At 45.1% G+C, this 10,999-nt stretch overlaps 1 protein-coding gene across 2 annotated transcripts in view; it reads left to right on the top strand.

The window, feature by feature from the left end:
* The first annotated feature begins 520 nt into the window (after positions 1-520).
* The window catches only part of LOC129702392 (oligophrenin-1-like), a 276,035-nt gene continuing 265,556 nt past the window's right edge, over positions 521-10,999 (top strand). For both annotated transcript variants that reach the window (XM_055644172.1, XM_055644171.1), the window contains exon 1: positions 521-1,116. In XM_055644172.1, coding sequence (XP_055500147.1) covers positions 963-1,116 — 154 coding nt within the window. In that variant the 5' untranslated portion in view covers positions 521-962. The remainder of the gene's footprint in view (positions 1,117-10,999) is intronic.

Raw genomic sequence — 10,999 nt, 5'->3', positions numbered from 1 at the left:
CGCAGGTATTGAAATCTCCAGTAAAAAAAAAGCAAATTGCTGGAGGAACTCGGCGGGTCAGGCAGCATCTGTGGAAGGAATGGACAGGCGATGTTTGGAATCGAGACCTGTCATCAGTGTGAAACGTCGTTCCCTCCACAAATGCTGCCTGACCCGCTGAGTTCCTACACCAGTTTTTGCTCATCGCGCAAAGACGTGTTCATTCAGGGTGGCCTGTCCCTTTAAAACACGGGTCGATTGGATTCCCCCACCAGACAGCTCAAAAGTGAACCAGCTCTGAAACCAAAGATCATGCTCTGACCTCCCCCCCCAAAACAAAAGAATGAATCACATATCTGTTTCACCAGATCTTTTGATCCAGATTTCGGGAATAATGCCGCAATTGAGAAGGTCCTTGCTGGATGTTACATTGAAATTGAGTTACAATTTCTAAGCACGCTCAGAAGGTGCAGACGAGGGAACATTTGATGGCGTTGAACAGCCTTTACGCTAGTGCCCTCCCTTTCCTCCTCCTGCCCCTCCCTCCCTCTGACGGTGCCCATGAAGTGCAGAGCGCAGGGGTGGCCCCGACAGAGCGGGAGCTGCCGCCGCCGCCGCCGCTACTGCTGCTGCTGTAACGCCCATTACAGCTCCTGACACAGTGAAGGAACTGGCGTGGGTGCAGAATTAGCGCTGTCACACCGGGGCTGTATCGGCAGTACAGGCGGCCAAAGCAAGGGCGAAGGTGGGGAGGAGAGAGAGAGAATAGATACATCTGGCAACAAGACCATTGTTAGTCACAGCTGATTCCCGGGGTCAGCCGCTGACAGAGGCGAAAGCGAACTTGAGTTGCAATTGCACAGGCGTCGGAGCCGCGGGCAGGGCGAGTGGAAGCGGAAGCGGCTGTGAACGCCCCCACCCACCCCACAAGGACCGGAGAGAGAGGTGGGGGTGTAAGTGTGTACCGAGCCCGTGAACCCACCATGGGGCACCCGCCGCTGGAGTTCAGTGACTGCTCTCTCGACAGCCCCGACTTCAGGGAGCGCCTGAAATCTTACGAGCAGGAGCTGGAGAAGACGAACAAATTCATCAAGGAAGTGATCAAAGACGGCAACTCGCTGATCAGTGCCATCAGGAGTAAGTATTTTACGACGGGAGGGAGGACGGATATTATTTTTTTCTTAAGATCTGGTGGGAGGAGAATAGCCTATCTGGATGAAGCAACATGCAGAGTGAAATAGGAATTATTTCTTGCAGTTGTCTTAAGAGGTGCATTGATGATATGTTTGTGCCAGCTCGTCACAGCTGAAGTCTCAGCGAGGTTCAAGGGAGCTTGTTAAATCACCTTTTTGTCTTGTTGATGCGTAGAGCTGCTTGTAAGAGATCCTACCGAGGTGCCACAATGTTTCTGGGGTAAAGGACCCTGACCCGAAAACACTATCCATGTTCTCCAGAGATGCTGCCCGACACCCACTGAGTTGCAGTGCCCTCCATAATGTTTGGGACAAAGACCCATCATTTATTTATTTCCCGCTGTACTCCACAATTTGAGATTTGTAATAGCAAAAAAAATACATGTGGGTAAAGTGCACATTGTCAGATTTTAATAAGGGCAATTTTTATACATGTTGGTTTCACCATGAAGAAATTACAGCAGTGTTTATACATAGCCCCCCCCCCCTTTGCATGTAATGACTGCTTGAAGTCTGTGATTCATGGACATCACCAGTTGCTGGGTGTCTTCTCTGGTGATGCTCTGCCAGGCCTGTATTGCAGCCATCTTTAGCATATGCTTGTTTTGGGGGCTAGTCCCCTTCAGTTTTCTCTTCAGCATGATCCATTGGGTTCAGATTGGGTGATTGACATGGCCACTCAATAATTGACCATATTTTAGCTTTGAAAAACTCCTGTGTTGCTTTAGCAGTATGTTTGGGATCATTGTCTTTATGTAGAATGAACTTCTAGCCATTGGGTTTTGAGGCATTTGTTTGAACTTGAGCAGATAGGATGTGTCTATACACTTCAGAATTAATTATGCTACTACCATCAGTAGTTATATCATCAATGAAGATAAGTGAGCCATACATGCCCAGGCCATAACACCCCCACCACCGTGTTTAACAGATGAGGTGGTGTGTTTTGGATTTGGGGCAGTTCCTTCTCTCCTTCATACTTTGCTGATGCCATCACTCTGATATAAATTAATCTTCATCTCACCTGTCCACAAGACTTTTTTCCAGAACTGTGGTTGCTCTTTCAAATACTTCTTGGCAAACTGTAACCTGGCCATCCTATTTTTGCAGCTATCCAGTGGTTTGCATCTTGCAGTGTAGCCTCTGTATTTCTGTTCATGTGGACAGTGGTCATTGACAAATCCACACCTGGCTCCTGAAGAGTGTTTCTGATCTGTTGGATACGTGTTTGGGGATTTTTCTACAAGCCATCGATAGGTGTCAACAGTGGGTAGATAGTGATAAGGGAGCAGGAACCCTGATGTTGCAAAGAGAACTTGTTTGCAAAACCTATGTCAAATTGCAGTGAGGTTTGCAATTTGTATGAACATGTAGAAATGAGGAACTGCAGATGCTGCTTTACAAAAACAGACGCAAAGTGCTGTGGTAACTCAGCAGTTCTGGAGAATATGGATAGGTGACATTTCGGGTCAGGACCCTTCTTCATTCTGATTGTTGGTGAGGTAGGATGGAGAAAGAAAGCTGGAAGAGAGGAGAGACAGGACAAAGCATGGCAGGCAATAGGTGGATACAGGTATGGGAGGGCTTGATAAGAATATGGTTGAAACGTATGCCAGAGATGAAAGCAGAGATGGGAGATGGACAGATTGGAGAATTCAATGTTCATACCATTGGGTTATGCACAGTATATTAAATAATAGTCCATTGCTGTAATGACCATTGCTGTTTATCATGCTTGTATAGCAACCTTTTGACCCCATTAGCCTTGGTCCAGGGCATCGAGGAAGCTGGAAATACAACCACCAGTGATAGGGTGGGTGGGGACTAAAGTTTCCCGGAATTCCTGGAATGATGGATGCAGGAAGTGGAGATGATGGGAATAGAATCAGGCCAGTGACTGGTGAGGCTGTGGAAAAAATTAAATTCATACAGTATCTGTTAAATTATGAATTAAGTAAATAAGATTTCTACATTTCCAGTCAGAAATCCTGGTTCCTTTGAAACAAAACAAATCAGGAGATGGAGGGGATGACCTGCTTTGGGTGCTGTGTTCAAGGATGACTTCATTTGGCCAATGTTCTCAGTGAAAACATAAACCACGCATCCAGCCTCACTAGAAATATTCACACATGCTTTCACATAAAGCAGTCGTTGTCATCGAGGAAGATGGCGGCACAAGAGACCACAGGCGTTGGAATCTTGAGCAAAAAACAAACTGCTGGAGGAACTCAATGGGTCAGTAAGAATCTGTGAAGAAGGGCCTAGTCCAAAACGCATCGTCCTTTTCCCTTTACACATGCTGCCTGGCCAACTGACCATTAATCACCTGTTCTACGTTATCCCCATAGTTATCCCACTTTTTTATCCACTCCCTACATTTACGAGGGGCAATTCACAGCTGGCCAATCAATCTACAAAACCACATGTCTTTGGGATGTGGGAGGAAACTGGAGCACCTGGAGGAAACCCATGCGGTCACAGGGAGAACGCACTAACTTCACACAGACTGCACCCGAGGTCAGGATTGAACCTGGGTCTCTAGTGCCGTGAGGCAGCAGCTCTACCAGCCGTGCCGCTGTGCTGCTTGAAATGGAAGTAGGAAACTAACCAGCCCTTTGAGCTTCTCCTGTCTTGGAATCACCGCAGGCCTCATCCTTTACCTTAGTCTGAACCAAAAACACAAAATGCTTTTTCTGAGTTCACCACAGGACCAGGCTCTTTGGCCCACAGTGTTCATGCTGAACATGATGCCAAAACAAACCAATACCATCTGTTTCCTCATGAATCATATCTCTCTAGTAGTATTTGCCTATCTAAAAGCCACTTAAGTGCTACTGTTATATCTGCTTCTACCACCAGTGTGTTCCAGTCACTCTCCAACCACTGTATATGAAACAAAAAACCTGCAAATCTCCTTTAAATGTTACCCTTCTCACCTGAAAGCTATGCTCTCTAGTCTTTGATATTTCCATCCTGGGGCAAAAGAAGTTTTGACTGTCTACCATGTGTCTCATAATTTTATATACTTCCATCGGGTTTCCTCTCAACCTCTAGCAGTCCAGAATAAACAATCCAAGTCTGTCCGAGCTCTCCTTATAGCTAATAGTCTCTCATCTAGGCAGCATTCTGGTAAACCTCTTCTGCACCCTTTACAAACCTCCACTTCTTTCTTGTAAAGATATCCATAAATACTGCTGAATCTTTTTTTTAATGCAGAAATTCTGTTCAGAATTAAAGGACGTGCCTTTAGAAAGGAGATGAGGAGGAATTTCTTTAGTCAGAGGGTGGTGAATCTGGTATTTGTCGCAACAGGCAGCTGTAGAGGCTATCAATGAATATTTTTAAGGCGGAGATTGACAGATTCCCGATTGGTCAGGGTATTAGGAGTTATGTGGAGAAGGCAGGAGTATGGGGTTGAGAGGAAGGATAGTTCAGCCATGATTGAATGGTAAAGTCCACTTAATGGGCTGAATGGCCTAATTCTGCTCCTATAATCTATGAAGGTATGAATTTATAAACAGATCTCAGTTGTAGCTAATTCACATTTCAACAGTGCTTGGTGCAGTTCTGTTCTTGGTGTTAAATTGCCGGTGAATATCTGTACTTGGCGTCTGTTATTTACACCTCTTGTATCTGTATCAGGATGGTGGGTTTAGTGCTCACTGGTGCGGTTACCACAAGTTGCTCCGCATCCTGTGGCTGACAGGATGTGGAAATTGTGCTTGGATTTATTCTTTGCCCACTGCTCTGCCCGAAAGGAGTTTGTGTGGCCTGTCAGTAAAGGTTCCAGTTTGTTTCTTGCTGCACTTATGGATGATGGAGCTTTTTAATCCGTGTGCCAGGCACTCCAGTTCATCATGTTGAGACCACATACAAACTGGAGGATCAGCATCTCGGAGTCTGTTTGGTGAGCTTACAAGCCAGTGGTAACAAACATGAAACCCTCCAATTTCAAGTAACATTCCCCCTACCACCCCCCTCCCTCTGTGAGCTCATTTTTCCTTCCACCTCCCACTCCCTTTCCCCTCCTTTGTATCATGAAACATCCCCGAGTTTCCCGTTTTCCTTTTATTCCCCCTTATTTTCCTCCACCCACTTTCCTTCCTCTGGCTTTACATTTTGCTCTTCCACCTCTCCTTATCTGACACATATGTCTCCTTTTCACCTTTTAGTCTTTGTCCCTTTTGCCAATCACACCCACCTCACTGTATCTACCTGTCACCTACCAGGCTTTGTCCTGCCCCCACTTCTCTTTTCACCTTTCTCCCTCTTACTCTAAACCATCTGACAAAGGGTTCCGACCTGAAACGTCGCCTGTTTATTTCATCCCCAGATGCCACCTGACCTGCTAGGTCCCCAACTGTACTTCACCGTGCAACCTGTGCTCCTTCATGCTTGAGTTCAGATTCTAGGTAATATTCTCAACATCTGGATATAGAACAAGAATGTGTTAAATATGTCACCTCTTTCTCTTGCTAACTCATCATTCTATACATTTAATTCTGCTTCATCCACTTGTACTACCAAGTCATTCAATTGATCCCATACTGACAAGCGTCATGGTTTGTTTATCATATACATAAGCAACAATGAAGTTCTCACGTTGCAGCTTTATGGGCACATTTGGCACAATACCAACAACATTAAATTATCAGTTATTCTAAGTAAACTAGACCATGATAGTGCAAAACCAAAGTACACAGAGTAACCATAGTAGTGTAGAAAGATAGAAAAATAGGCGCAGGTGTAGGCCATTTGGCCCTGCGAGCCAGCACAGCCATTCAATATGATCATGGCTGATCATCTAAAATCAGTACCCCGTTCTTGCTTTTTCCCCATATCCCTTGATTCCATTATTATATCTAACTCCCTCTTGAAAACATCCAGTGAATAGACCTCCACTGCCTTCTGTAGCAGAGAATTCCACAGATTCAGAACACTCTGGGTGAAAAAGTTTTTCCTCATCTCAGTCCTAAATGGCCTACCCCTTATTCTTAAACTGTGACCCCTGGTTCTGGACTCCCCCAACATGGGGAACATTTTTCTTGCATCTAGCCTGCCCAACCCCTTAAGAATTGTATATGATTCTATAAGATACCCTCTCATCCTTCCAAATTCCAGTGAATACAAGCCCAGTCAACCCATTCTTTCATTATATGTCAAGTTCAAGTGACATTTATTGTCACGTGCACCAATTGGTGCAATGAGATTTGAGTTGCCATACAGCCATATGAATAAAAAGAACACAATACACGATGGAATTTAACATGAACATCCCCACACAGCGGAATCGAGGTTTCCCACTGTGAGGGAAGGCAATAAAGTTCAATCATCTTCCTCATTGTTCACCCGTGGCCGGGGATTTTGAGCCCTCCGCAGTCGCCGCTACGGCGGACTGATGTTCAGGCCCTCTCGCCGGGATGTCCCGCCATCTCGGGAATTAACCTGGACTGAACTCCCTCAATGGTAATAATGTCCTTCCTCAAATTAGGGGACCAAAATTGCGCACAATGCTCCAGGTGCAGTCTCACCAGGGCCCTGTACAACTGTAGTAGGACCTCCTTGCTCCTAAACTCAAATCCTCTTGCAATGAAGGCCAATGAATTAGCTTTCTTCACTGCCTGCTGTACCTGCATGCTTGCTTTCAGTACCTGATGTACAAGCACACCCAGGTCTTGTTGCACCTCCCCTTTTCCTAATCCGACACCATTCAGGTAATAATCTACCTTCCTGTTCTTGTCACCAAAGTGGATAACTCTCACAATTATCCACATTATACTGCATCTGCAATGCACCTGCCCACTCACCCAACCTTACCAAGTCACCCAGCAGCCTCATAGCAACCTCATCGTAGCTCACATTGCCACCCACCTTTATGTCTTCCGCAAACTTGGAGATGTCACATTTAATTCCCTCGTCTAAATCATTAATATATAATGTAAATAACTAGGGTCCCTGCACCGAGTCCTAGTAATATGTTGCTGAAATTAGGTTGTAGTTGGGATTGTGCAGGGTGATTCAAGAACCTGATGGTTGATGGGGAGAAGCTGTTCTTGAACCTGGGGTAATGGTTCTCAGGCCTTCTACATGATGCAGTTGCGAGAAGAGAGCATGGACAGGATGGTGTGGGTCTTTGATGTTAGTTGCCTTCCCTGGGCATCATTCCCTGTACATCCCTTTGATGGTGGGGAGGTCAGGACCCATGTGGACTAGGCAATGCCCACCACTTTCTGCAATCCCCTTTCATTCTTCCAAGCATATCCTCATCTCCAGAGCAACATTGAAGTAGACAATAATCAATAATGCCTCTTTACCCACTGATATGGGGATATCTGGTATAAAAAAAAGTAGTTGGGTTTCAATGCACGAAGCAACAATTCATTGGAACAATTAACTACTAGGTACACAAAAATGCTGGAGAAACTCAGCGGGTGCAGCAGCATCTATGGAGCGAAGGAAATATGCAACGTTTCGGGCCGAAACCCTTCTTCAGAATATCTAACTACTTCTTTCTCTCGGGGAGAAAGAAAACCCAGATGTTGCAAAGGACGTGTCTTTGGAATGAAAAGCCTGCATTTGTATAACAACTTTTTTGTCTCATACAGCAAGTTAAATACTTTCTGGTGGAGTTATTGTTGTGTTGGAGGAAACATTGCAACCAGTTTGCACAGTTGACAGTGTGGTATAGGTAAAGTAATCAGATTTTACTCATGAAAGACACCAAATGCTGCCTTAACCAAGGGGTCAGGCAGCATCTCTGATGAAAAGGAAGAGGTGACGTTTCGGGTTCTGTATCTGCAGTTCCTTCCTACACATTCAAAAGTTGAAATTACAATCAGCTGACTTACAAAAAACAAATTTTACTCATTATCGCAATGAAAAGGCAGCCAAAGAAGAAATTAAGAAATAGAATTTGGCTATACGGCTCCTTGAGCACGTGTGTTTGATCATTCAGTACCATTGTGATCGATCCTATCCTGTGTTTAATTTCCAAACCGATATGATTATATGATTCTGAGTGCCTTTAAAAAATATATATATATCGATTTCAGTCTAAATATAGACAATGACTGCATTCTCAGACTCCCAGGTAGTGTGCTGTAAAGGTTTACATCCTGGTAAAACAAAATCTCTCATCATCCCACTGCTAGTTGGCTGAACTGTTTTCCAGAACCATTATAGGTTTTAGAAATACTGAGCGGAAACAGGCCCTTCGGACCACCTATTCAGCGCCGACCGACGACAGCACCCGTAGTTAGGATCAAACCTGGGTCTCCAGCACTGTAAGGCAGCAACTCTACTGCTGCGCCACCATGCTGCACCAATTTCTCTCCTCTTGAAACCGAGGAAAGACCCTTTCACCAACACCCACTCCTCCCTTTCAGAATTTGATTGCTTTCATTGGATCATCTTAGTTCTAAATTACAGTGATTTTAAAGGTGCATTTTGATCATTCCTCATACCGCAACCTGCCATTCCTCCATACTGTGGTATGGCACTGACAATGTGCTAGGTGCAATGATTTTGATCAGAGGTCGGCAACCTACGGCCCCCGGGCCGAATGTGGCCCGTAACCCGAAATCAACCGGCCCGCAGGCGGAATTGTTTTCCCCATAATCATCCGGCCGGCCGAGCGCCTTTTGTGAACACGTTTAAGAAAGAACTGCAGATGCTGGAAAAATCGAAGGTAGACAAAAATGCTGGAGAAACTCAGCGGGTGAGACATGCAAGGATTGCATGAGGCTGCCTCACCAGCTGAGTTTCTCCAGCATTTTTGTCCACCTTCTGTGAACATGTGATTTGATGCCTGCCATCCGGGGGGGATGGTGGCAGGATCCATGTGTACACGTGATAGATGTGGCCCGCCATCCGCTCACAGACATGCGTCCTGGCCCCTATGCAGAACAAGGTTCCCCACCCCTGGTTTAGAACTAATCAGGCATCTGATGCTGGGCCATTGGCATCATGATATGAATTTCCCCCACAATCTAACCTGTTGCTCAAGTATAACCCTCCATTTCTGCACTCCTGTCAGGCGAGTAATCCAAGTTCAATGGAGCATGTGGCACAAGGCGGATGTAAAAATGCAGAGCCAAATCTGTGAAATCTCCACATAACAGTTAAACTGTAGAAGCAGATTGCAACAGAAGGAATTAAATAATTCCTAAAATTTGTGGATTAAATCAAAAATCTGCAGTCCAGGCCACAATAATGGTTGTGAATTAATAAACAGTTAATTGGAGAAGACTGCTCTCAGGCAACTCCTGGAGTTCTAATAAGTATAAGGAAAGAGGACTGGATTTACTTTTTGCAGATATTTTTAGTCAGAATTGGATAATCCATCCTCACTTTCCCTGAGGTCCCATGGCTGCAGTGTTTACAATAGACAATAGGTGCAGGAGTAGGCCATTTGACCCTTCGAGCCAGCACCACCATTCAATGTGATCATGGCTGATCATCCCCAATCAGTACCCCGTTCCTGCCTTCTCCCCATATCCCCTGACTCCGTTAACTTTAAGAGCCCTATCTAGCTCTCTCTTGAAAGTATCCAGAGAACCGGGCTCCACCGCACTCTGAAGCAGAGAATTCCACAGACTTGCAATTCTCTGTGTGAAAAAGTGTTTCCTCATCTCCGTTCTAAATGGCTTACCCCTTATTCTTAAACTGTGGCGCCTGGTTCTGGATTCCCCCAACTTCGGGAACATGTTTCCGGCCTCTAGCGTGTCCAAACTCTTAATAATCTTATGTTTCAATCAGATATCCTCTCATCCTAAACTCCAGGGTATATAAGCCCAGCCGCTCCATTCTCTCAGCATATGACAGTTCTGCCATCCCGGGATTTAACCTTGAAAACCTACGCTGTACTCCCTCAATAGCAAGAATGTCCTTCCTCAAATTAGGGGACCAAAACTGCACACAATATTCCAGGTGTAGTCTCACTAGGGCCCTATACAACTGCAGAAGGACCTCATTGCTCCTATACTCAACTCTTCTTGTTATGAAGGTCAACATGCCATTCACTTTCTTCACTGCCTGCTGTACCTGCATGCTTACTTTCATAGACTGATGAACAAGGACCCCCAGATCACATTGTACCTCCCCTTTCCCAACTTGATACTATTTAGATAATAATCTGCCTTCCTGTTTTTGCTACCGAAATGGATAACCTCACATTAATCCACATTAAACTGCATCTGCCCATTCACCCAATCTGTCCAAGTCATCCTGCATTCTCATAGCATCCTCCTCACAGTTCACGCTGCCACCTAGCTTTGTGTCATCTGCAAATTTGCTAATTAATTTGATACAATAACTGGAAACAAATGGAAAATAACGAGATGCAGCAAAGATCATGGGGCCAGGTAACTTGCCAGTTGTAGAAGTGACCTAAAGTGCTGGAATAACTCAACAGGTCAAGCAGCTTCTCTGGAGAACATGAATAGGTAACATTTCAGGTCGGGGGCCTTTTTCAGTCCCAACCTGAAACGTCACCTATCCATGTTCTCCAGAGATGCTGCCTAATTTGTTACTCGAGCATTTTGTCTCCATTTGTGTAAACCAGTATCTTTGTTTCTGCAGTGAATTGCCTCCAGATCCAGGTGTGCCTTAATCCTACCTGGCCCTATAATCTTAACAATGTGGAACATTATCTAGCAAAGACAAGTGAAATCTCTAGCAACTAATAACTGCCCAATCACCTTCAAAATAGTGGAAGGTAGTATTAGCAGTGCTATCAAGCAGCACGTATTCACTAATGAAAAAAGCAGAAGTGATGGAGTAACTCTGTGGGTCAGCTGACCCGCTGGGTTCCTCCAGCACATTGTGTT

Source organism: Leucoraja erinacea, chromosome 12, assembly GCF_028641065.1.
Source record: "Leucoraja erinacea ecotype New England chromosome 12, Leri_hhj_1, whole genome shotgun sequence".
Taxonomy (NCBI): domain Eukaryota; kingdom Metazoa; phylum Chordata; class Chondrichthyes; order Rajiformes; family Rajidae; genus Leucoraja; species Leucoraja erinaceus.
The sequence above is the reverse complement of the archived record's forward strand: the minus strand, read 5'-3'. Positions and strand labels throughout refer to the sequence as shown.